The sequence below is a fragment of the Haliaeetus leucocephalus genome, unplaced genomic scaffold (genome assembly GCF_000737465.1).
Source record: "Haliaeetus leucocephalus isolate CR32 unplaced genomic scaffold, Haliaeetus_leucocephalus-4.0 Scaffold362, whole genome shotgun sequence".
Classification (NCBI taxonomy): Eukaryota; Metazoa; Chordata; class Aves; order Accipitriformes; family Accipitridae; genus Haliaeetus; species Haliaeetus leucocephalus.
The window spans coordinates 8,691,158-8,718,633 of NW_010972798.1; the positions used below are offsets into that span (position 1 = coordinate 8,691,158).

At 43.2% G+C, this 27,476-nt stretch overlaps 1 protein-coding gene across 3 annotated transcripts in view; it reads left to right on the top strand.

Moving 5' to 3' along the window:
* Positions 1–27,476, top strand: part of LPP (LIM domain containing preferred translocation partner in lipoma) — a 314,060-nt gene that overhangs the window by 246,764 nt on the left and 39,820 nt on the right. For all 3 annotated transcript variants that reach the window (XM_010573061.1, XM_010573063.1, XM_010573064.1), the window contains one exon: positions 21,679–21,848. In XM_010573061.1, coding sequence (XP_010571363.1) covers positions 21,679–21,848 — 170 coding nt within the window. The remainder of the gene's footprint in view (positions 1–21,678; positions 21,849–27,476) is intronic.

Here is a 27,476-nt window from a genome sequence, read left to right on the forward strand (position 1 = left end):
TATTTACAGGAGATTAGGCTGAAACTATCAAAATTGTTTGTTGATCACCATGGGAAATTAAAGCCCTTGATTTTGCATTAAAAAAAAAAACCCAACAAAATACACACGCACAAAGATCACAACTGTTCTAGACCACTGTTTCATAGAAAGAAATTACGTCTGGCAGCTTATAAGTCTCTATCACCATGCAGACAGTGCTGATTAAGACTAGAAAAGTGCCATCAGGACCCCTCATCTCCTGTTGCCTTCTGGACTGTGTTCCAGCTGAGTCACTCACCACAGCAGAGAAGTTTCCCTTACTGGTGGGAAGAAACTTTCACTGGTATTTTACTGTAAGCTCTCAGAGTTACCAAAGGAACCACCAGTAGCAGTCTCCTTTTGTAGTTCCAGTGTGCTGTAGGGATGCACATGGGTAGAAGAGAGGTACTAAGATGGTCCTGTTGAAAATACTCAGTTTGTGCAATAACGGGACCTTGATTTGTCTCAGAGCTGATAATTCAGGATACGTAGTTTTCTTATGTGTATTTGTTGCATGCCCTGACTTTGATAGTGGGAGACGTGGTGCAGAGTTAGGCTGAGGAGCAAGGCCACAAGCAGGATGTTTGACTTCCTTTTCTGCTTCTCATCCTGACCTCTTGTGAGACCTGTGTCAGATCATTTTACCTTTCCAAACATCCTTTTTTCCCCCTTCACCCTGTTTGCAGGGCACTTAATCTGCATAGTCCTTCAGACAGGACCTGATTAACAGCAGCAGTTGTATGGTTGCCCCCCACAGAGAAGCCTTCATCTCCAGTGGTTCTTTGAGATGCTGTGTCACAGTTACGACTAAAAAACGATAAGTGGCACCAGTATCGAATCTGTCAAGGCTCTGTCAACCTTTCCACTCACTGCCTTTGTGTCTCCATTAGGCTTCCATTCATAAGCTAAAAATCTTTCACTCGGACCAGAGACCCGGTGTCCAAATGGTGTCAAGGGTGTTCCCTAATTTTACTTCTTGAGAGGCAGGACATGGGTTAGCAGGTGGCAGTCCAAGTAAGATATGGGAGAGAGTGTGGTAGAGTCACAGAAGCTTGAGATGAGGAGGCACACTAGGTTGTCCAGGTGCAGCTTCCTTCAGTTCATGGTATAATTATTTCCTTTGACTTGGCTTTGTGTGCTGAATGGTTCTAGTGTCACTAAATTGAACATGTTCTGCATTGCATTTCAGTCTTCATCAGGCATTTCCATAGCCTCTAAGAGGCTCAGGTAGCCTCTTAGTTTCATCTGAATTACCACCAGAAAATGAAAGTTGTCTTGCCTGTATTCCTAGGTCTGCTCTGAAAAGGTTGTCATTAAAAGATGCATATTATTATTACAAGAGCATAATTACATTGTAATTTTGCCATGTAATGTGATGTGTCATCATGCCTTTTGTTTAAAGTCAGGGTTTCTGGTGCAAGATGGCATACGTCCTCATCTGAACAACATCTGGGTCAGAAAATAGTAGGTTAGATTTTCAACGGTGGATGAGCCGACAGTCATTTTCTGTTATGTAACTGCTCACAAAAGCAGGAATAACAGACATATAATGGGGACCCTTTCTCCATTGTAGTTAAAGTTATTATTTTTTATGTTCAAGCCATATTCCAGCACTTGCACACAGCCTGCACTCAGGGAGGTCATGGTGCAGTACCATCAACATTCAGCTGCCCTCTTGTGGCCTGCCGCAAGGGGAGTCACCCTCCCTCTGCTCCCCAGGGGCTTTAATTACCCTATTAAATGGCTTTCAGAGCCTGTTTCTCCAGTCTCACTTCTGTCAATGCTTGCCACCTCTGTCTAGCTTTCTTTCAAGGAGTGTTGTGACTGCCGGCATCCTTGCACAGCAAGTGCAGGTAGAGTTTGGAGAGCAAATTCATAAGGATGGTCTCAACGCAACCTACAGGGTGAATTTTGGCTCACAGTTCCAAAGTAGGAAGAGAAAAAGAGGAGGCCAGTGAGTGGTTAGAGAGCAAAATATACCATGTCTACATGCATTTATCCCCAGCCATGAGAAAGGCAAGAGAAAACAGGGATGAAGAGGCTGTGACCTGGTTTAAGTTGCTTTTCAGCATTTGAAAGGCTGTGTAAATGGATGCAAAAGTTTGATTCTTCCAGCTGTTGATGTGATCCACATCCTACTCTGCAATAATTGTGGGAAAAAAGTATTGTGAAGCTAAGCACCTAGATCTTTTTATGCCAGGGATCTTAGTCTTATAAAGTCTTGAGTGCACATCTCTTAATGAAGATCGAGCAGATGTAGCAGCCAGGAATGAGGGGAGGTTGCACTCCTGTAAGCCCTGAGCACCTGGTACCCACGTGTGCCAGGAGGCAGGAGACTCTTGTTCCCTTTTTCCTCCTCTTATCCACACAACAGTGGACCAGACTTTGCATCATGAGTGTTTCTGAAGCACAGTCTCTTCAGAGACCCCCACTGCTTCACAAATGTCATCTAAATCTTGCATCAGAACCAAAATTACCCTTTGTTACTGAAGGTGGTAAAATGCCAGCTGGAACAGGTAGCAAGCAGCATACTTCCTTGGTGTTTTTAAGTCCCTGGTTTAGCTTGAATTGCTGGCAGTCAACCTAGACATACTTTTGCTTTTAAACAGAACTGATTTGATATAGAAGTCATTGAAAGGAGAATAAGTGCAGAATACCAAGGTAGCATTTTAGCAAAGGGATTTCCATGATCACCTGTGTGCTGTGAAAGAAAGGTGGGTTTCAGGCCATGAGTGGAATCGGGTTTGTCCCAACAGTCAGTAAATGAAAGCTGACAATTCCCTGCTGTCTTCTAAGAGGAGTGAAATGTGATAATGAAGTATCAGGGATGTGTCTTCCTAAAGTACAGCTATATTCTACAGGATTTTTCAGCATGTTTAAAAATTAACATATCCATGGAAAAAAATCCATGAGGGTGGTGGATATTTCTTATGTTGTGATAGGGCCCTTAGCATGCTAGGAACTGTACAAATGGATAGCAAAGCTCAGCCTCTTTCTGAAAAGACTTTGGACAATGATGAGGCTACTAGCCAAACCCCCCCAAATGAATAGTCCTACATGAAAATAAAGTAAATCTTTCTACCTTTATTTGAGAAGCAGTTCAAAGAGAATCCAGCTTGTTCATGATAAACCTACATGCCCAAACTAAACTCTCTATGGACTGAAGTGGCTGAAGAATTGATAATGAGCCGTCAAGTCTTCGGCTGCAGGTCATTAGTCCCTAGCTAACTCAGGTCATTATGAAGCGAAAGTGTGACCTACCTTATGGCTGTTTCCTGCCCCACATGAAATGAGATGGCTGGTCTCAGGGGTGTTCTCTGTGGGTACGTCATCACCTCACTAAAACCGATAAATTGTGGCACCCAGAGGACCCCTGTTTGGGGGGTCAAGGAGGCTGGGAGCTGAAGGCAGACTGTTAGTCTAGGGGCATTGCAGGCTGGAGAAGGTTTGTTCTCCCTCTCCTCCTGTTAGATCTGTTTTATGGAGACAAACCAGGAGTTTCCACCAGGATTTCATAAGCACTAAATTCTCACACACAGGTATTTTAAGAGGGGGTGTATGTATGTGTATCTATGAATGAGTCAGAATGTTTTTCTGGATTGTAGTTTTATAGATATAATTTTCACTTCAGATAGAGCTTTGGAGTGTTTTAAGCATCAAGGTGTCCTTTTTTTGGTCATAACTTACGGCTAAGTTGTAGAGAGGCAGTCAGTTTTGGAGCTGGAGTTAGAAACCACACTTCAGTCGTGCAGTCCTGGACAAATCTGTCCCAGTAACATGAAAACAGTTCAATTTATCTTTGTTTTGAGTTAGTTAATGCACATGACCTGGCATAAATGAACCCTTTTTTTGCTTTTTAAAACTGAAAACAGCTCACCTATTGTTTGAAGCTGGTTGCACTAAATTTGCAGTTGCTTCCATGTTATATTATGGTTTATTTGTACTGCAGTAACATCTAAGGCCTGCTAGCAAGACTGTAGTCACGCTGCACTATGTGCAAATTAAACATGAAGTAGGAAACAGTATGCATCCCTCAGAGCTCCCAAACTGAAAATACAGCAAGGACCAGGAAATTATTATTGTCCTTCATTTACAAACGAGGGTCTGACTGGCAGAGTTTAGACGACTTACCCAGAGTCATGCAGAGAACCAGCAGCAAAGCAGGAATTGAGCCTAGAATTCCTTCAAGTCCCGTACCTTACCCACAGCTGTGGCCACACTCTTTATTTTATGTGAAAATCAACAAAATGGACTCGTGAGCCTTGTCTGATGAGAAATCACAACTGGTCTGAAGTCTCTTCCCAGCATTTAGATCACAAGCCCTATTTTCCAGGGTTAATAATGTGGCTGTGAAAATAAGAAAGGGGGAAAAAAGCTCTCCAGGATTGCACTTGGTAATTTCAACTGCTGTTAATATAATGTACCCAGTAATGCTCTCACACTTCAGCATTTAGATAGTTCAAGGCTATTAGGAAAATTGATAATTTGCCATAGTAATCTGTTACTTTCCAGTCTAGCAATCACCATTCCATGGGGGTGGGGGGGGGTGGGGGGGGCATGGTGTGGCATTTGTTACTTTTTCTGATGGCATTTGTCTCATGCTGTCTTTTTTGATATGGTGGTTTGTCTCTTGCCAGTAACTTTTGGGGGTATTTTGAGTGTCATTTGAAGTTTAGTTGGGGGGAAAGGCCAGATTTTATCTGAGAGTGAAATATGGTAAAAAAAGAATTAAACGGGGCTGTCTCATTTGCTGAGTGTTCTCTCCTCCAGCCTGTTCTCTTCTGATGGAAACGCATCAAAACTGTTTGCTTTTTTCTTTTCTTTTCTTTTCTTTTTTTTTTTTTAAGGAATCGCTTTTACTCAGATTGTGTGAGATGAATCATAACCCACTTTCTCATCTGAGATGTGCAAAAAAAAAAATTAAAAAAGATTCCAGTTCTGCTGTCAATGTCAGCATAATCAATACAGAGTGTTTCTCAGTGGTGCAAAGAGGTAGGAGAGGATTAAAAGAATGAAAAGAATCAAAAGTAGCCAAACTTTCCTGCTGCTTTTAGTGAGCTGCACTGTTTTCATGTCTGCAAATGCACCGTGCTGTTCATTATGTCGTCTTGGACATGAACACAGTTTTCACGTCTCTGGCTACAACCCAAGGTCACAAACGGTGCTCAGAAGTCAGGAGACTGTCATCCTGAACTGACAAGCAGATCACGAGAAGCCAGCCCTGGCAGACATTTGGGATGCTACCAGCAGCCAAGAGTAAACCTGTTTTGACTTGTGAAACCTGCTGTTAAGATATCACCTGCCTGGACTCTGCCAGCACAGATTTTGTCAGCTGATTAGGAGAGAGTGGCAAAGCACTGTGCCTGTCCCGTGGCCCTGCCTGAGCCAGCCCCATTGAGGGAAATGGAAAACTTCAACAGCAATAGGATCGCTGTGGGTGCAAAGCGGAGACGGGAGACCACATCTGATACCTCGTCACCAGCTTTCATTTATGAACTTGCTCATTTGCATTTATTTTTTCTTTTTTTTCTCGTGTGTCTTCCAAGGCATACACAGAGATGTAGAAATAGTTACCTCTCATAGTGTGAGCTAAGAGTGAGAGTTTAACCCCTGAAAAACTACATTCACAGCACCAGGGTCAAAAGGGGACAGCACAGGTAGGTGTATGGGTTTTAACAGTTGACGAAATGAATTTCCACGTTGAGCACAGTCGTTCAGTAAAACACCCTGACAATAACAGACACCTTCGTAGAGAGTTCAGAGGTGTGGGTGCAACCATCTTCCAAAGCGTAAGACACTGTCCACACCTAAAGGCAGGCAGCTGGACTTCGGATGTGAATTGTTTTCTGTTGTAGATCCTTCCAAATTATTGTCCCAGCCACACTAAACTATTTGTTTAAAGCTGTGAATCAGACTGTATTCAGTTAGCAGCAGTGTTTGACTTTAATATACAATTTCCTCAACAAATTCTGGTTCCAGACAGTATCTTGAGAGGTTATTAACTTACTATCTACTAAGCACGTGTTCTGATCCTGTCTGTGCTGTCAGGGACAGACCACACAGACGATGTGCAGCATTTAATGTGAGGGCAGGTTGGAAGTAGAGAAAGTTTTTGTGGGGGTTTTGGTTGGTTTTGTTGTCATTTAAAATTACAGTCTGAAATAAACAAGCTTTTAAAGTGCTATTTCTATTTGCTAAACTATTTCTTCATTATCTACTTGCCCTGAAAGGCAAGTGAATTCAGCTGCTGGCTTCCAAAAAACCTGCAGAAAGCACTTTCTCTTGTGTTGATGGATGGCTGGGACATGACAATACTGACTTTCCACCTCTTTTTAGCATGGGGATTGTTTGTGATCAGGAGCTAAGGAATTGTGTCTGGCTGAACTTTCCTGAAGGGAGACATCTGGAAGGGACGCTAACGTGGGTCATTTATGCTCTGCAGAAGAGTGTCATATGCAGTCAGCTCTTCTGGACAGGAAAGTCCTAGTGATCATCATTGCTAATGTGGAGCTAATTCCGGTCATGTGTTCTCATTGTCATCTCCATGAGCTGGGCAGCTGCTTCTCATTTCTGTCCCATCACTGAAATCAGTAAGAATCCTAAAATGCATGTGTGTATATATATATGTATCTGTCTGTGTGTGTGTGTGCATATATATATGTATAGTGCAGGATGCTGCATGGACCCTGGATTCTAATGGCGTTCCCTTCTTCCCCATTCTCCATCTCAACATCTCACATCAACTGATCCAGCTTTCAATGCCTACATGGTCTTGTGAAGTGTGACTATCTCCAGTGCTGGCAAATCCAATGTGCATGTTTAGAGGAGGGAGGAAGGTGAGGAGGGAGGACAAGACAGAGGAGGATATGGGTACAATAAGAGTGGATGTTTGAGTGGGACATTTTAAAATATTCCATCCTTTATCTGTATATGTCTAAAAACATAGGCTTCTTCTAAAGATAAAATGGCAAAGCACAGGCTTCAGTGTGCCATGCTTGTGTAATTCCGTTAGGCCACTACTGATGCTGAAACAACCATAACCTCTTACGCTGTGTACTCTCAATTTCCACACAAGGCAATAAGACGAGGAGGGGAGTGAAAAAGGGAGGTTGCTTATGGGCAGAATTATTTCCACTGTTTTTTCACAGGCATAATTCAAAAGGTGAAGAAAGTGGAGCATGTGCACTGCAGATGTGCACAGCTGGTGCATTGCCATCTCTGTGGCATCCCTCCTTCAGAAGGGCAGCTGAGGAGAGCCAGGAGGGCTGTGTCAGTAACAAGGCCAGCTCCTAGTGAAAGCTTGTCATTTAAACTCTTTCAGTCTCTTTCTGCACTGCTATCTCTATACCGAGTGAGGAACGGGAACTGCTCTGTTTGTTCACACACGGGAGAGACACATACTTTCGTGTCTAGAGGGGTTAGGCGAAAAACTGCGCCGATAACACAAATTTCAGGAGCCTCAGCAGGAGGGTCAGAGATGGGTATCTGAAAAGAGGCCACCCCTAAGCTTAGGGCAGAGAGACATTGTTGTTCTGGGGTTGCAGATCTGTGCCCTGAGCTAGGCCTGGCCATGCCATGTTCATGAGTAAAGGGCTTTGTTCATAAGGCCCATTGATCTAAGTGTGGCTTGGTCTTTTAAACAAAAACAATATTTCATAGAAAGCCAATTAGTCTTGGGATCTTACTAGTTTTTCTGTTATTTCTTCGCTCTGATTACAGCAGGGCATCGGATGAGAAGCCATAACTAAGCTGTTTCAGGTCTGCCAGGCTCGGCTTCCATGTGTTTTGTACAATTGTAAGGTGTTCACACACAGTCTCACTGCCTATTGCCCTTTGCAGAACAACTTTCTTTCATTTAGGATGGAAGAGAAGGCTGACCTGTGGCCTTGAGTCTCTTGTAAATGACCAAAGTCCTGAGACTATGAGTAATAGCTGTTAGGCAGCAAGTAGGAATGGTGTGCATCCAGCAAATGTCTGATTACAAGAGCTGTTCTGGCCTAGGAAAATTGCAGCTGTTCGGAAGAACAAGTAACATTTTGCAGGATGATGTTTTGAAGCATGGTCTAATCGTGACGCATAGTGGGTCACATCTCAATAGGTGTGTGTTGACTAGAAGACGCTCGAACTGACATCAGCTTGGCTAGAGGTCTGGCTGACTAAATATAGCCTAAGCTCTCAGGAGATCAGTGTGTGCAGTGGCTTCATGCTTGTGCTCTGGGGACAGAGTAGAACAAAAGAGTATGCAACGGAAATAACACCATAAAATGAGATATTCATATTGTTTCCCCTGGACAAGTGTTTTACTAATTTCGTGTCCCTCTTAGCTAGGAATATCCTATGGTGACCCTTGGTACCTCAGACAGGGCTCATCTGCAGGAAGAGGAGTTCCTAAGTCTTTAGTCTGTGGTTTCCAAAATGCCAGTCTATCTCTTTCTTGTTATGGAGAGGTTGCTTTGACTTTCTTGTGAAGCATTACAGGAATTCAGACTTTTTTCGGGTGTTCTAATGTTTGGACATGGATCTGAACCTTAACTCAGATGTTTCTGGAGTCATCTGGTCTAGAACATGGGCTGGAGACTTCCCAGGAGCTGCATAAAGCATATTATTTCACAGGTCCTCATCTGTGCAGAGGCTGCAAAGGGGATGCTTACAGCAGTGCAAAACAATGAAAGATATTTCCAAAATGTTTGAAGGCTCAAATATTTGCATTGAGTTTCACATTGCTGCAATTCTCTGTTTTGGATGCTCACTTTTGCAAGTTATAGACTTTCACTGGGACAAAAATCTCCCACACGGTTTCCTATGCTGGGGTGTGAATAATAGCTTCCCTGATCTACCCATCGCATCTGACTTTGTCAACATGACAGAGTTGCATCGTTTTAGGTGCAAATGGAAACCAACTGACTTAAACCAGCATTGGCTTTCTGGGATTGATCATATAAATTCAAAAGTACCTGAAGTTGACTAAGTTTACATCAGTTAAAATCAGGCTTGGGATAAACTGAAATGAGTGTCTCTACACACACCTCAGATCTAAATTTGGAGGTCTAGTGGATTTCAAATGATTCTGTTAATCACATGTAACCAAGTCCATCAGGTTCCCCTACTGTCATAACAAAGTGCTTAATGAGGATTAAATATACTTACCGTCTTCGCAGTGAACTCCCATATATGTAGTAAACTAGTAAAGTGCACCCTGAAAGTTCAGAGCACAACAGTTTGCCAACTTTCTTCATATGGAGGTTGCCGTCACTGGGTAAGGATGTTCAGGAGGTCTTTCAACACCAAGTTTTTGGCAAACGCGTTTGGCAAACGCTGATGATGGCCTTTTCTAATGCCCACTCAAGGACATTGGACTGGCAGGACTCATCATGACCTCTGGATATCAGATCGGTGCTTTCCGATTGGTTCAGCCCTGTCACAAGGATGGAAAGCTTTTGGGGTTTCAGTTTCCATCGGCAGAAAATTCTCAGGTCAAGAATTGTGTGAATAATTCAGGAGACAAGGATTGGTGCCCTTCGTGCGGAAGCCAATTTAGAAGGAACCTTCCATCTTGGAAATGTGATGAGTAATACTTTGAGTGCGCCTTTGTAAATGCAGATCAACATCAGAGCCTCCTCATGGACATTTAACTTCAGGTTAAATGTCAGGACGATCTGTATCATGATAAATCTGGATCAGAAGCCACATTTCCCGTATCTACTACTGTTAGTCAACAGGCCTAGAGTCTAAACCACCTCCTCAGAGCAGTCTTAGGGCCACTAAAGAGCTTGGCTTTATGGTATGAGGTTTTTTTTGGCAACTTACTATTTTTTAAGCCTTGCTAATTATGAATCAAAAGCTGTAGGATGTGTGAGAGTGACACATGCAATTGTGCAGATGGGTTTTCTACATACTTTCTTTAAATAAAATAATAATTTTTATAAATATGTATCTCGTATTTTACACTAATTCACTTCTAATGGGGGCCAAGTAAGAAAACTTTTGTCTCCTTTTCCATCAAGCTCTGAGAACGTGACAATCAGGTGAGAATATCTGGGTATGTGATGTGGTACTGCTCCATCATGGACTCCAGATGTGCAGCATGTGCCACAGGGAGGTCATTTTGAAAATAGTTTAGAGAGTTATCTGTATTACTTTCCATCTACCTCAGCCAGTAAAAGCAGGTCCCGTGACCCAAAGGATGAAGTAATTATTGCATAATTACATTAGTATAATTAATATGGTGTCATCAATATCAACTGTTATTTTAAAAGGACTTTTTGCTCTCTCTACCAATGTCACATTTTAAGGTTATGATATGTCTGGTCATCCTGAGTTAGAAACAAAAGTTGCACATCCCCTCCAGAATGGGAGCACCTCTCCATCCCAGGTTGTTCAGCTCCTGTTACTTGTCCAAGAGAGTAAACAAATTATTGGACCTTGCACCTGGTTGGAAAAGTCCCAGATTTTGGGGTGAAGAAGGAAACCTCTGTCCAGTAGGTTGCTTTAGTGAGAAAAAACAGAGTTAGTTGATTCCAGCTGCTGAGAAATTTGGAGTGATGGAATTCAGTGCAAGGGATGGTGGATGGTCGGCGTACAGGTGAGGCAGTTTCCAGCGCCTGATGGATGTGATTTATGGCAGGGCTGCTGTCGACACGCTGAAAACGTGTGTTTCAAAACAGCAAGGAAGCTTTGGGCTAGTGCTGGATTGTGAAAAGCAGGGTTTTCAAAAGGCCTTAAATAAATGAGGTGCTGGTTGAAATTTGGTGGGACATCTTCTAATGCAGTCAGACACCTTTGAAAACCCCAGGCCTCAAAGCTGTTGGGAATATGAGAGCTGCCATTTGTTCAGGACTCTACTCTTTGTGGGATCCAGCCTTTCTCCACCCTTTTTTTTTCTTTTTTTCACTTTTGGCAGGCAGCAGACAGGTTCCCTCCCTGTTTCTTGTTTTTTATCAGACGTTTTTCCCCAGGCAGGCATGCAGGAGGCATGCCAGGTTGGTAGGCCAGAGCCATTGGCACGGGAAGCATCTCTGACTCAAAACTTCACCATTACTCAGGCATTTTCACCTTCTCCACTGAACAGAGCCTTTGGTAAAAATCACTTCATGCCACCACCCTCCCAGTGATGCAGCAAGGCAGAGACAAGCTGCCGAATACCAGCTGGAGCACAGCCAGGCTATGGAAGAGTGAATTGAGTCATTCATGCCCAGCAGCGGATGTGATTTTTGGCTGGGCTTGAGTCTGGTGAACATACTGATGGCGCCTGTCCTGGGCTTATGAAATGGGTCGGCTAGGCTGGGCGACAGAAGTGGTTTGAAGTGCCCTTGCGCAACATGGAAGCAGTTGGAGGTGAAAGTCTTTGGGAAAGGGAACATTGTTTGCTCTTTGTTTAGCACCTAACATCACAGGGCCTTGACCCATCACTTGAGCTTCTCGGGCTGCTTTCGTGCTGCAAACCTAATTGTATTCCTTTGGGAAGACAATAAAAGGCAACTAATTTTTTGACCTAGACAAAAAGTCTGCAATCTGTATCAGTGTGAGTCTTAGCTGGTCCCTTCTGACTACACCCTCAGTTCAGCAAAACTTGCTTAAGAAAGCAAGTGCTAAGGAGAATTCGATCTGCATTTAAGGTATGCTTGCACTGAGCAGCAGCATAAGCCTGTGGGCAGCCAGTCGCTGGTCCTCCCCACCTGGAGGAGTGGGTGGGAGAAGATGCACGAACCGTTGCATGAGAAGCACCAAGCATCTGAAGAGGAGACCAGCTCGTCTGGCCTCCAGATCTGCTGTTTTGCAGCCACTGCTTACGTACGGGGTCGGGTGCAGCAGCGCCTGAAACTACCCTCCACTGCTCTACCAGCAAGTCTAATCTCCTGAGTCAGTGGGCGAGCAGACTGGGACAGCACGCTTGGAGAGACACCTGTGAGGGGGCCCAGACGGGCCAGGGAGACCTGCCCCCACGTAGCCGCTGGCTGGGGCTTCTGCCACTGGCCCTCCCAGTAATTGCAAGGTATTTTTCGGTGGCTTTCCAAAAGAGGATCCTGAAATCTAGTGCAGCATTACAGAGTGAGCCCAGCGGGCCAGGGGATCGCCCAGGAAATCCCCCCCTGCCCGTCGCCCCTGAGGAGGGCAGGAGGAGAATTAATTTCTGCCTCCTATCCTGCCTTCCTTTCCCTGCAGGGGGTTCAGGCAAGCATGGTTGCTCACCTTGTGTGCTGCCATACATTTGGTCCTTCCACAGTCCAGGGTTTGTCATGCAACGTGGCTTTGGCAGTGTAAGTGCAAAGGGACCTGGCTCAGTGGTTGTTGCTGTTGAGATCACCAGAACTGCCAAAATTTGTCTGATCTACAGCTCTGCCAGCAACAGTTTGCCTCGCTAAGGTCCTTCCCAGGAGGGGCAAAAGCCCACAGTATAAGCTTTGGGATAAGTTGCCCAGAGAGAAGTTTCCTGCCTGCCCCACTGAGGACTTGCCTGACACCTTTGCCTTCACTCCCTCACTGGGGTTTTAGTGAAGAGCTACTGAGGTTATTCCCTGGGTGCCGTGTAATTGTAATGTCTCACTAAAAAAATAAGATTTTGACATTAGTGATGTGTTCCAAGGAGAAGAGTAATCTGTTTTAAAAACTCTCATTTTCCTGTGAAAGTAAAATAAAAGAAGAGCTTTCTCAGCTTTTGAAAGCACGGGAAAGCCCCACCTTCTAACAGCATTTACAAATTTTTCCCCATTTTTATTTTGGAAAAAAAGTAAGGAGGGAAATGAGAGGCAGCTTTTTATGTCTCTTACTTTTTAAACTTCCTATATGTGATCAGTTTCCCCTGAAGGAGAGTAGTGATGGGTACAGGAAGGTGGGGGACTTTTGTGAAAGTAGGAATTTTTTAAATTTTTTTTTTTTTACCAGATGAAATGATTGCATTCCTTATTTAGTTAAGCATTTCTCAGCTGGGGTTTTTGATGCAAATCAGTGCTTTGAAAGTCTTGCCCCCAAACACAAACATCTTTTTAATTTAAAAAAGAAATAATTATGAAGTGTTGCAACTCTGTAGTTGCAACTTAAAACTACTTTTCTTTCTTATATCCATGCCTAGTGTTAAGCCCAGCTGGGAGTTAGGAGAAGCAGGTAGCAAGGAGTGCCCAGGAGGCAGCATGGGACATAGCACCCTGTTTGCAGTGTTGGAGAGCCGGCGGGAAGCAGGGGCTGGAGGAGGAATTGCTGTTGCTTCCAGAGACAACGTCCTGTGCCCTGCTTGAGAGCGCCTGGCAAAGCTACGCGAGCAACTCGCTCCTCTGTTTCCCAAGCTGGGGCTCTTCAGTGGATATACAACTGTAGTCTCTGTCATCTGGCAACTTTCATCAGCATTATAGGAAACGTTTATAAAGGAAATACAGTACATTTTACTCTCTGCCTTGCATTTCCTTGATTGATCAGCAAAGGGAGGAATGTTTCCTCTCTTGCACTCTTTTTTTTTCACCCCCTTTCTTTTGTCTCCAGATGTTACTGAGGCTCTATTTCAACCGGTTTGCACATGGTAAAACATGTGCCAAAAAGTTGACACAATGTAACAAAAACAAAAACAAAAACAAAAAAAAACCAACAGAAAAAGCAGAGCATGCTGCAAAAAAAGTATCTGGGACCTTAAATATTGTAGAGCATCACTGACCCCCACTGGGCTGGGACACTCACTGCAGATCACCCAAGTTGGGGACTGGTACCTCATCGATGTGCTGGGCGCGCAGTCAGATCAACGTTTGCCTACTTTGCGAGGTGCCTTGCCTGGGGAGGGAGAGGGGCACCTTTGGTCTCACACAACTGGTGTAGACCAAACCAAACCTGTATGTGTTCTTTATGTCCATCCTGAGTAGAGTAAAAAGGCATTGACTTAGATTTCTGTGAGGGACCTTTTGGTTGGATGGAAAGAAAGGCTTGCTAGTGGTAAGGTTAAGTACTCACTGAAATTTTTTGCCCAAGTTGTTGGTGAAATCTCTGTTGCTGGAGGTTCTTAGGAACAGGTTAAACAAGTATCTGTCAAGAATGTTGTAGAAAGAGTTGATCCTGCCTTTGAGGCAGTAAGGTAGTTTCCATGACCTCTCAAGATCCTGTTCAACTTGAATTTTTATAGCTTTGTGGGAAAATCAGGAGTGCTCCTCTCCAAACATTTATTTTGTGGCAGTGTTGCATTGTGGTTACAATAATTTAGGAAGGTACCTCTACCCTGTTGGTAAGCACTCATCATATCAGAAAGAAGCTAATTGTCTCTTGTGTCCCAGCGAGTTGAGGAGAGGGTGATGTGGATGTGTAAGGGACAGGGACCATCACCACATGGATGTTGAAGGAAACACAGGCCTTTCTTCCACTCTCATTAAACAGGGGACAGTAGCAGAGGCACAAAGCTCTTCATGCTCAGTTGCTACATGGCTCAGCGATGCTGCCAGAGAGCGATGGTGTGGCCTGCGCAGGGAGCACATTCCTCCTGCCGGGGAGGGGATTCCAGCAGGACTGGTGGCGGGAGCTCCCTCTGGAATGGAGGAGTTTTTGTGCTGCAAGCCTGTCTCACCATCAAGCCTTTTCAGAGATGGTCTTGTGGTTCAAGAGACTAGACTGGGACTGAGAAGATGCGTTTTCGGTTCCTGGCTCCATCACAAACTCCTTGTGTGACCCTCGAAAAGTTATTTAACCTGTGTGGGTCTCAAGTTCCCCACCTGCTTGTTGGGTGTCCTAATAGTCCTCCACCTTTCCAAGGTGTTGGAAGGATTCACCACGAGGGCTAGTGACTGGCTGGGATAGTAACCTTGTGATGAACTGCATGGAGAAGCGTTTGAAAAGGTACAGTAAAGTGTTAGCAGCATGAGCCTGCACAGTTGCAGTGCATTTGCTGTGTGGAGTGGAATGGGACCTCCAGGGCATACTGAGAATGTGTCAGGTTTGCAGCCAAGCAAAGTGAGAATATGAAGTTGTGTTGTGGTTGGAGGGAAGGGATGCAAACAACAGGAGAGTGCAGCTACTGCTGGACGAGCACAGTACAAATGACAAGAAGGTCACTGCAGGGACCTGTACATCTGGAGTGCAAGTGCAACGCAGTTAAAGCGGAATAACCAGGACACGGTAATTAGATCACGGCCTTGGATTTAATTTATGAAGTGTTACAGGCACACATTGCAGCATGAAGCTCTGTTTACTGTGAAAAGATTGTGTTTTCTGACGTCTGCTGAAGAAGAGGGAATTAAGATTGATCTGTCTCATGTCCAAAGGCTGTGTAAGACAACTGATACATACAGTCTGCTACTGTCAAATGGCGAAACTTCAGGCTTGGATCCTGGCACAATAAACCATTGCCAAGGGCTTCCCACTCAGTGAGAAGTCTGAGTTCAAAAGCAAAAAAAACCCAGTAGGTAAGGAGGGCAGGGATAAGATGAGAAAAATATCCTAGTTTCTTACAAAATGCACAAACTACTTGTGGGTTTCCCTTCGTACTATTATTGCAGTGCCCTGAGTGCCAAAGTGTTGGAATAACTCTGGGACAAATATAATCAATGCATCTTTCCCTAACATAATAACAGTCGGACACATACCTCCCATGCTCCACAGGAAGGAAATAAACCCTCTCTTGTGGATCAGACATTCCTATTTTATTGCCTTTGGACAAATCAAGGAACCCAGGACCTGTTCCCTGGGTTCTTACAAATTGCAGGATCGCTACTATTGAGACTTAGCTCAATTAAGGTGTACTGGCACTTAAGGTCTGCTGTTACACTTTTATCCTAATGGATTAAGTTCTGCTCTTGTATCCCTTTAAAACAGAATAATTGTGCCTGTCTGACATAGGTGCCCTGAGGAATCCCACGTGCTTGGGAAATGCTTGAAAACCCTTGGATAAAAGTCACTAGGAAAGAGGAGGGAGAGGGGAAAATCTTGTTACATTGTTGACTTATGGTCAACGTTGTCCTCGAAATGCTGTTTTGTCATCAATATTTCTTCATTAGGAATAATGATTTTTCCACATTTACTGCCAGCTGATTCAAAGCCATCCAAAAGCAGAATGTGTCATGAATCTCTAAAATGCATTCACTGGCAAACTCTAAACAGAGATGATTAGAAAAATAATGCAGCGGAAATACTGGGTGTCTTGAGGCTGCCAGGGAAACTCTTAGCGAGATACTTTGTTCGATGTATTTACGTATTTTAAAAATGTTCTTAGTACACTTTTGTAAAGGCAGTATGCCGTATTTCTTCAGTTCTTTCTTGCATAGTGTATCAGGGCTGCAGTGAGAACCGGGGAATACACTTAGCTGATCAAGGGAAATTGTGTAATTGATAGGCACTGAGGATATGACCTTGTGGTATATTCCCACAGCACAGTTAGGTGGGAAACAGTTTTTTCCATCATGCAGAAGTTTTTTAGATATCAACATTTTTTTCCCCACATTTCAGCAAATGCAGAACCTTCCTACTTTGATGCTTTTATCAGAAAATTATCCCCTATCTCCTCTCTCCATAGAATGCATGCTTTGAATTCATGAATTTAAACCCTTTGTAGAGGTTTGCACATTTTTTCTTTGCTTTCTTTACTCTTAGTATCTCTAGTTATTGCCTGAATTGTCTGTGTTAGGCACTGTACATCACATAGCAAGAGGTGGTCGGTGCCCCTGACGCCTTAGTGTCTAAGTAGGTATGACAGACAAATAATGCTGTAGCCTAAAAAAGGCTAATGCAGTCCTTGCATGTGCAAACAGGAGCATCTGAAGCTGGCTGGGTGGAGTTACATTACCTCTGTATTTGGCTCCAGTGTGATTGCTATCAGAATATTACGCAGTAAGCTTTAGTATGGCATGTACCTATTCCATCATCCACCTTCAGTGGTGGATGTTTGTCTGATTGGCTCACATTCTTAATCTGACATTTAAAAGTGATCATATCCCAGATAAGGTTGGACACCGTGTATCTAATTCCTCATTTCCAGATCACGCCAAATCTTAAGAATCTTGCTGAGTAACAGCTCAGATTATGGCCTTTCCTATACATCTTCACAGATAAAACCTGCATCCAAGCTCCAGTGACCTTGAATCTCAGCAGCATCCTTTTCTAAAAATGCAATTTCTCCCTGTTCATGCTCAACTAGAATGCAGCTGCAGAAATCACTCTCTAGCTTGTAACTTAGGCCAGATCATTCCCGCCTCTTAATCTCTACTCCGGTTTAGTTTCTGCATCATATCAAACAGAAGCTTCTTGTCTTTACTTGCATGGCCTGTAATGACCTATTCCCACCCTTTTTTCCTCTAGTATTCTCCAGTGACATATCAACTCATCCTTCCCATCTCCAGGTGTCTATGTTCAATCTTAAAGCACTTATGTTCCCTTTTGTGCTGTCTTTGTCCTTTCCTCAGAAGCATCCCATTAAACTTCCCTCAAAGCCCCTGTGGATCCTTTTTCAAATTCTTCCTTAACCTTTTGCTTTGCTGGGCTGTCTACAGACTCCTTGTCAACAATAAACTATTTAGAGTGCTAAGACCACAATTTTCCTTGCTGATTCGTTTTGTCTGATGGCTTCTTTGTACTTCCTATCTATACCCAGTTGTTATTGCTTGTATTAGATTGTAAGCTCCTGCAGTCGGGCCCTTCCTTGAATTCCGTGTTTGTCCAATACCCAGCACACAGGGCTGTTCCACAATCTGAGCAGCCAGTTTCTGTGGTAGTATAAGCAAAAAACCTGTAATAATAGTAAAAAAATGAGAACGTAGAACATAGCATCGTGTCTAATATGAGCTCCTCTCCTCCCTTTCCCCTCTTCCTTCAGATTTGCACTATTTCAAATTTTTTATACAACAGAAGACAGTAAATGAGGAGGTTTCAGAATAAAGTATAGTAGCTGATGTTTCCTTTCAGCTGCTGAAGTGTTTCCCTGTGATCCACTCAGTAATGATCGCATTTTCAGCAGGGAAGCCTCTGTGGGCACCTCTGTATGTTCCCCCAAGGTAAGACCAACATATGGCAGCCAGGCTAGGCTGAAGGAAGGTCACCGCCAAGGTTATGAACCTCTTTCATGCAAAAAATAGAGGACTCCAGTCTTCCAGGCTTGCTGCCAACATATCACCTTCTAGTTGTGCTGAAATGATCTTGAAAAAGGACCTAAAAAGGGCTGAAGGGGCAAAAGAAGAATGTTGAAATGACATAGTTTCATCTTCGTGCTGTTTAGTACTAATTTTGTCCTTTGTCTTTAAGCTGCCTTTTAAGTGCTGTTTGTCTCTGTGGGAAGCAAATGGGTCACGTTGTTCTATGTTTCTACTGTAATACGCTGCCTGCTATTTTTCTCTTAGATTATTTGTGTAATCTTTTTTGTGCAATCTGTTTGTTCTTGAGTCTTGCAAGCTTTGCCTTTGCTACTTCTTTCCCAATAAGCAGTGCAACTTGTTCTGTATTCACTCATGGGTATTCTGCACACAACGGATTGGGTTATTTCAACCAGTGTGAAAATATTAAAATGGGGAACATGTGTGGGCACTTAATTGTGGTGAGTCTGACCACAAATACCTTCGCCGTTGGTAATTGGCACACAGGAAAAGCAGACCTTTGTTTTGTTTTTATCAGACATAATGATAGATACATTGTTTTTAGTGGGGTTTTTCTGGTTTTCTAAGGAAATGAGGCTTGTGCAATCACACCGCCTGTGTGCATGTGCCTGTCTGTTTGTCAGTTCCTCTCTCACCAATAATGCATGATACTGATAGCCATTTTCAACCAAATTTCAGCAAGGCACAGAGGTCGGGGGAAGTGACCTGGTTTTACACAAGTCTTGTGAATTCAGAGATTGCACCAAAGTCTGCAGGAGGTTCAGCCTCTAACGGCCGCATCACTGCGAGCCAGATCAGTTGTGTATTTGCCCGCGTGCCTTTACGCGGATCCAGCCACCTAACTGTAAGCTCCCAAATTTGAATATTTTGGCTTACTTGCTTTTTACCCTTCGGGTGAGTGAGTCAGTTGGGGGTGGTGCTAGGCACAGAGCTTGCGTTTTGATTCTCACTGGAGTGGCCATGTCTCATGAAAAACATGGTTTGCTCCAGGCCACAGTGTTACAATTTGCATATAAACTTATGAAAAAGGAAGCTTTCCTTAAGCTTTCCTGTGCAAGAGTTTACAGGAGCATTTCTGTGTACGTAATAGCAGAAGCTGGACTTCTCATAAATGTAGATGAGTTAAGTCTATCACTCCCTGAATGGGAATCTTCTGTGGAAAAACCCAGAAGGAGGAAGGAAAGTCTAAGGAAATACCAACTTCAAGGGGAGAAGTTGGCCAAGACTTCTGTTGTGCTGCTCTTTGGTTTGTACATGGCCACCAGCAGTGTAGTTGGGGAATGCCTCGGAACCATGCAGGAATGTAGCCTCAGGGCACCTTTGGGAGGCAGAGAAGATGCCTTTATGCCCTTTGCTCAAAGAGAGGACAGACGTACAAAGGCACCGAGTGATTTGACAGAGATTACAAGAGTGTATATTTGAGTTAGGAAACAGACCCAGGTCTCCTGACACAAGAAGTACAGCCAGAAGTATGGTCTACATATAGACAGCTTCTCCAGCAAATGGAGAGTTGCCTTGGTCAAAGAGGATGATAAATGTTGAAGTATACAAAAGCTGGCTAAATTATGAATGTGAGAAGAGGAGGAGGGGAAGAAAAGATTCCCACATGTTCTACTCAGATGTTAACAAAGAAAGCTGAGAAGTGTTTGCATAGACTCTACATTATTCCGTGTCCAAATGCCTCATAAAAATAATACCGGATGATCACAGAATGGCACACCAGGGAAAATAAATTCTTCAGTGGAATATTCCCTCTGGAAAAACACTGTGTAAAGCAATACACTAATGGCTTTCAATTTCATGTTTTATATATAGAGATATTAACTGCTCCCCAGACGTCTCTTCATATTACAGCCCAGCTACACGAGCAGTTTGGAGAAGGCCGTGGAGCACGCTCGGTCTTGTCCACACACAGGAGCAAGCAGTGTTCTCCTGTTGTACGTGCAAGTCCTGTGGTGTATACAGTAGGTTTCTTCTGCATCCTTCGCAGAGCAGTACTGCTCCCATAGTTCTCTCCAGTGGGATTTTTTTTTTTCTTCTTCCTAGTCCTCATGGTTTTTTCCATTCTTCCCCCATGCTCTGTAGCCTCACCACCATGCTGGGAACCCTGCATTCCTTCTCTGCTCGTAAAAAAAAGGAGTCCTCACAAGAAGCGTTACAGTGGAGTGATTAAAGCACAACACTGTCAATCAAAATGCTAAAAACAAATGTTAAAGAAAGTTAAGTATAAAAACAACATTATTAATTCCTTTTTGGGGGGTTTCCAGGCTTGTCCGGATTTATCTAAGTGACTTCTTTCTCCACATTGCTCAGAGGAGCTGTTTGAGTCAGGAAACTGTCTGCCCTGTATAATGCCAACTGCAGTTATGCCATTGTAGCGAATCAGAATGATCTGGGTTCTTTTCCAAGCTTTTCTAATGTATCTCAAATGTGTATATATATCATCCTGCTGCATTCTGAGGGATCCAAAAGTAGTTTACATGCTTTGTTCCCTGGATGTAGCCTATTGGAGTCTGGGACAGGCAAGGAAGAAGTCGTGAGTCCAGGGACATTGATGTTACACTGCACAAGGCCAGCAGCCCTGCTGTTGGGATGACGAGGCATGTCCAATTCCTTTTAGGAAGTTTTGCAATATTTGTTTGAAAAGGCCAATAAACACAGACCGTGGCATGACAGAACATCACATCATGGCTGGATTATTTAATTATTAGGGAACTCAGTCTGCCTTCCTGCTTGCACCTCAGCTCTCGCTTCCCTTCCCCTCCTTCCCACCCTCAGCGACCACACCACTCCATACATAAAGCCTTGAAGGAGAAGTGCAGGGTCCCAAGATTGCAGACACCACAATTATTCTCAAACTGGAGAATACCATTTTGAGTGGGACAAAGCCCCAGACCATAGTTGCTCTGTTGCCTTCGGTGGGGCTTTCCTGTGTAGGGTGGCTGAGGTTGTCCTAAAATACCTTCCATGACTCTGTGCATGAATTATTTAAAATACCAACTTTTTATTTAAAATATCAACTAGCTCATCATCAGTACATTAGCAAGAGCGCGGGGATTGATACTGCTATACTGACAAAAGCATAAAAAGTGAAATCCTTTTGCCAGTATAATTGGTTCCATTGAGGGAATTGGTTTAAGCTGTACAAGCAAAAACTACTCTTTAAATGGTAACAATTGCACTGCCACCAGGCAGCTTTATGAGGCATCCTACCACAAAATCCTTTCATGTGGAGGCAAGGCTTTAGGCACAGGTTTATCCCATCTAACTGAGGAGCTGAGGATGACTATATAGCCGGGTTAGATGACAGCTGAATGGTTTGCATCTGGGCCTCAAACTCCTTATGATGATCACTGGCTAGCAGCCACAGAACTGATATTAGTGCAGACTTGGGAGCCAGTTTCAAGCCTTTCTAGATCTTTTCATATGGGCCAGCACCAGAGTGCCTTCCAGTGTCACTGGATCTTTGCCAGCGGTGGCACAAATTGCTCTTCTGTTGACTGAGCTGCCGTGTCCCCCTTACCCACTATGCAGCACAGGCATGTGGGAGGACCTTCTCTGCAGTTGAGACCAGGAGCTTGCTTTGACTCATGTTCTTGCCCTTTGGTGACAGGCCGCTGTGCCCGCTGTGGGGAGAATGTTGTTGGGGAAGGCACCGGCTGCACGGCCATGGACCAGGTCTTCCATGTGGAGTGCTTCACCTGCATGATGTGCAACAACAAGCTGAGGGGACAGCCTTTCTACGCAGTGGAGAAGAAAGCCTACTGCGAACCCTGCTATATTGTAAGTACCCATTCTTGTTTGCACCCTGATTTTAATGCACAGGCATTGGAAACATTGATTTCTTTCATTGCTGTACAGTTGCCCTACAGTTAAAACCTGGCAATCCCACAGCAGGACCATGGGCGCCAGTTTTTCCATGGTCTTCAGGAGAACTCTGCTCTTTCAGCTTCCTTGGTGAATTTCGTTTCCTGGTCTAACCTATCTCTGAAATGAAGTGCCCAAAGCAGTGGAAAGAGGTGCTTTCTGTGATTATTTCAGCTCTGTAAGGAGCAGACTGTGCAGTGATTTTTAAGGGCTAGCGTTGCACTCAGAAGCTTTCTGTGTTGAGAAACCTGATACCAAAATGCTCACCAGCTGTGGTGCCCACTAAGATTAAGGGAATGGGATGCAAGATAGCACTATAACTTCTAAAATCAAGACCTTTGCATTGCTTGATGGAAGTCCTTTTACTGAACTAAGGGTCTTTGGACTGGATATCTTTTGAAGCTTACCTTACCCTAAAATTTCATTTCATGCCTCCAACAAGCTCTTAAAGCAAACAATTAACAGTTGCTCTGGGGAGCTACACCTTTTAAGAGGATCCCATAATAGCTGGTTGGAAGCAGTTGCACAGTTGCAAATTAAAGAAACATCACATAATGTGCCTGAGGCCTTACCTTGGTGTGACCTTAGCATACAGTATATAGGGATAATTCTTGTAATTTAGAATAAGAAAAGCACCGAAACATTCTTAAAGCATTGATAGGTCTTTCTCTAAACCTCCAATTCAGGGTTCTTTTTATAAATACTGGACCCGAGACCCTTCCAGAATTGGATTTGCACTTCTGAAAGTAAAAATTGATGCTTTCCTTGACATTTCTGCCATTCCAATAATAATTAAAGCAATAATATGTATTTCTGAAAATGCCAACAACATCCCATTATTCCTTCTGTTTCTGCAGAGCCTTTGTAGTGGGATTATTGTTAAAATACTGAATATGAAAAGGGAGGATTCTGTCTTATTTACAATGGCAGTGATATATGGGCATTGTTAATTGGCTGTTAAAAACTAAATGATCTTTTGATGGAATATGTACCTTTTAAACCATTTCCATTTTTGTTTGCACTAAAATGATTGCACCATAAAAAATTTAAGGTTAATTTCATGGCGAGTTTGACCATGTGCAAAGCATTGCGGACTTTAGGAAGGTGCATTCATAATATGATGGAAGCAACTTTATGTAACTGGAATTAAACATTTCATTGACTTCAGGCTGGAATTGACTTCATCTGCTTGCAGATTGATACTTTCTTTTCCTCTTTTTTTAAATCAAGCATGCATTCTTCACCAGTCATCTGCTTTAGTTTGGGAAAACATCTGCATTAGCCACTGTAGTAATGGTTTAAGATTATTTAATCCCATTACTTACACACTTCATTAGCCTGAGTGAATTGTTGGCAAGGGTTCAGTAAACTTCCTACGTTGGGAGATAAAAGGATAAAAAAGGAAAGGGAGAAGGATTCTTTTCCTCATTTTCTTTCAAATTTATCTTCTATCTATTTAAGGGATAAAGGAACGATAATTGCCTGGTTGCATCTGTGTTTGTACGTTCTGTGATATGGTTTTGCAGCTCTGAGTACAGAGGAAAGAGTAAACGTTTAATAGCTTTCTTTTTTATATCCAGAAGGGGCCTTTAAATGTTTATCCATGCAGTCCACAAAAACTTGGTTATGGACTTAACCCAAAACACGTCTGGATCCATCTGCTGCTGCACATGCAGGGGAAAGGATGGCAATGCTTATGGGGCTACATATGTGTAGCTGGACAGCTGGTACCGTGAGTGGGAAATGGAAAGCAGGAATCTGGCAATCTGATGCAGCAAAGAAAGAAAGAAAAAAAAAAACCAAACCAAAACCAAACACCCAAGCACACATTAAACTCTTAAATGTTGAAGAGACAAGTGTTGGAAGCCTAAGTCTCAATACGCTTCAGAAAGCTCAGGACTCTGCTGTGCTGAAAGACAGGTCTACAACAGATCTAGGCACCTGCCATGCTGTTGGCTTTAGGCCTGAGGAGTTTGTGTCATAGAGTATATGCCTCATTGATTTTTCAATGAAATGAGGTCTGCATTGGCTTCAGTAGGATGATGAGTGCCTAAGTACACTAAGGGCCTGAGCGAGGCTTGCAAGTTGTTCTTGCAAATGGATTGGGGGCCCTTAAATTGCTGAGGCACAGTCTGAATGCTTTTGCCTTTAGGTGTGCGATGCGGTCATACTGAAGTCAATGAGAGTTAATGACCTGCTTAAAAATCCAGCCTGTGCTTAAGGATTCTGCTGAATTGTGGCCTCTGATTTTTTTGGAGCTTCCCCAAGTCCCATTATCAGAAATTAACTTGGACACTTGAGCCCTAGTTCTGTAGGAAATCAGTGGGACTGAAGAACCCAGATTCAGATTCCTGTGGACCTGAATTCCCATGAAAGGTGGAGCCTGTGTGACTAGCCCAAGATTGCACAGCTAATCCATGGCTGTGGCCAGCTGAGAAAACAGGATTCTCAGCTGGTATAAATCTGAGTAATTCAATGAAGCTTGTTTACTCGTCTACCTAATTCACACTGATTTCTAGCACACATTCCCATTTCCCCAAGTCCAAAACTCTTGGTCTATTATGCAAGCCATTAGGCCAAGCTGCTTCATTTATATAATAAAGAAAATGAACTATAATATTTGCCTGGTCGTGATATATAAATTCATGAATTCTTTGATTTTTATTTTTTTTAATAATTCCCTTGTGTGACTTGTGGCCTTATGCGCATGAAAACTATGCACAAAAAGAAAAATACACGTTTTTCAACAGTTAGAATTGGCTAATTTTCTCAGTTTATTATGTGACTCTTCTTAGTTGTGGTGGAGTGAAGCCATAATTAAGATTACTGCGAAGAGCTGTATTTAATTACTGGTTAGTCAATACCAAGCCTAAATAGCCTGCAGAAGGGTTGTTTTTTTGTTTTTGTTTCTGGTTTTATTTATCAGTGACCCAGTTAAGATGAAATTCCCCAAAAGTCTGAATTAATGTCTAAGGAGATCAATCACCTGTTTTTTAAAAAAAGTATTTTTCCTAATGGGAATTTGAGTACCAGAGTTAATTTCTTTCACACAAAAATACCCCCACCCAAAAGCCAGTCACTATCATTTCCTGTTACATCTTATGAATGCAGTGAGTTCTGTTGCCAATGTGTTTGCTGGTTTTGCTCTGCATCCAAGGATTCTTTCATTATTGATGTTATTTCTAAAAGAGTACCAGTCTTCTCCATTAAGACACTTCTGCTGAACTAAAAGCAACTGTAAAAAATAAAGTGTTAATAGGAGACAGATGTCTCCAAGTCATTAAGACAGTCAAGTAACATCTGAAATATCATGATAGGGTTTCCAGTGTAACGAGCGTACTGCTGTACACGTGATGAATGCTGTGTCTGCAGTATGTTACCAGTATACTTTTCCCCTCCCTTACAGGGCAAATTACTGACAAAAAACATTTGGTTTGCTTCCTCTAAGTAGCTGAAGAGATTTTAGCAGTGGACTCGGTGCAGAGAAAAGGTTAAGAGTAGTATCAGTGGAACCGTTGTTATAAAAGATTGAAGAGCAAGATGTTAGAGCAGTGCCAGCTGTCTCCTTTCCAAATACCGTATTATCATAAGGACTGAACACAAGGTTAACCAGGCACACCGGTCTGGCAAGAGTGATGCTGCTGTTTTGTGAATGGGATGTTCTTTGATGTCCAGATGACTTTCTCCGGGATGTGGAAATTTTCCTCCATTCTTGATCCCCTTTCCTGGCAGTCTGGTGGTTGGCAGTTGGAGATAAACTCTCTGAGGCTGAGAGGTTGCTGTGTACCTGCAGTCGGCGCAGGAAGCAGCGAGATCTTGCAGATGCTCCTGGCCTCCGAGGGTTTCTCTTCATGTCCAAGTCAATGTGACCCACCACTGGGCCCTGAGGGAAGGACCGTGGTGTGATGGGGAAGGGGACAAGAAAGCAGAAATAACTAACTAAGCAAAGCAGAAATAGCCAGGGTCAGATGAAAGAGAGTTCAGAGAAATGGTGGGCTAGAAACGATGAACGATTGAAGGAGAGGAAAGAAACTGTCTCATGTCTGTCTGTCTAGCTGGAAGGGGGGAAGATGGTGGATACGCTCTGCAGTGCCCTCTGGAGACTCGGGGATCGAGGTTTCCTGTTTCTGCTGCGTGCTGTGAGATATTGAGGACATGACTGTAAACCCTACCCCAAAGATCACTTACAAGGATTTTGCAGGGTGAGGTTCATCTTTCCACAGTGCTCAAGCTGTGGAAGTGCTTGAAGGGGGAAGAGTTGTGCATGGAAGTCATGCCCTGATCGCTGCTGTTCCCTGGCTTTAAACTCACGATCATAGCGCTCCATTTTTTCCCCCCGATTATTTGTTTTGTGAGCAAAACATATCTTCAAGGTTTCTCTCTCTTACTAGCTTCTAACTTCCTGGCCTATCAGAGGCTGTAGTTCAGTGGGAGAAGATAGTTCAGAGCAGAACACAAGAGAAGTGCTGGTGTTTTAGGAAATGGTATGACTAGAGCCTCTGGTGCCGTGGAGCATCCTGGGAAAGCTTAAATTTGCTAATCATTCTGAAATGTCAGTGTTAACTCAATTTGTGCTCATTGAATCTCTGGTAAAACTGCTGTTGGCTTCGGTGCGACTGGTATTGTAAACCTCACCCTGTGTGTGCACGTGAGTGTGGTTGTTTGAAAGCTATGCAAGAGCAGCTACCTCCAGCACATACAATTTAAAGTGTAAGGTTGATCCCTGCAGTAAAATTACATCTATTTTTAAAAATAATTCTGCAATTTGTAAGCAGAGATTACAGCACTAATTTAGCAACCATGTAACAATTTAAATTGGACCAGAAAAGAGAAACTATAATTTAAAGATTTTTTTTATGATACAAGCTTTCTTCTTTTTAAAGTAAAAAGCCCTTTATTCTTGTTTTTGTCAAGCAACGTATTGAATTTGAGAGTAATTTATGGAAAGTGCTGCCAGCATGGTATTGCGAGTGCTCCACAATTTGAATTTAAACTGCTCAATGGGATCATTAAGACTATTATGCCTGCTTTCCAAAGAGTTTGAATTCAAAATGACAACTGGAACAAAAATATAAAATAAACTAAAGAGAAGTCACGCACTCTTTACGTGGTGGAATTTTTCTGCCCTCGAAATATTTCACTGAGATCAATGCTCTTCTTCAGTCCTCTCCTAGAAAAAAGCTGGTGTTGCTAGTTTTAGTTCGATGCTCCTGCATGAGTCATCAGCAGCAGTGAGCTGAACCTGTGACCTGTGGATCTGAAAGCATTAAGGCTGGGCTGCCGTAGCGGAGAGATGCAGCTTGGCTGCACCAAGCAGCAGCGGGCTCCTGGCCCTGGATATTTCTTACCCACAACAGAAGATGTCCATGGGCATAGCAGACACAAAACGGGTCCAGAGTTTTGGTTTGCTTACAGGCATGTTTTAATCCTATCGATTATTAGCTTTGATAATTTTGCTAGTCTAGGCCCAATTGGTGACTTCTTTGTAAAACAATCATGGCAAGGGAAGACTCATTCCTGGTAAACTGATCATCATTTGTAAAG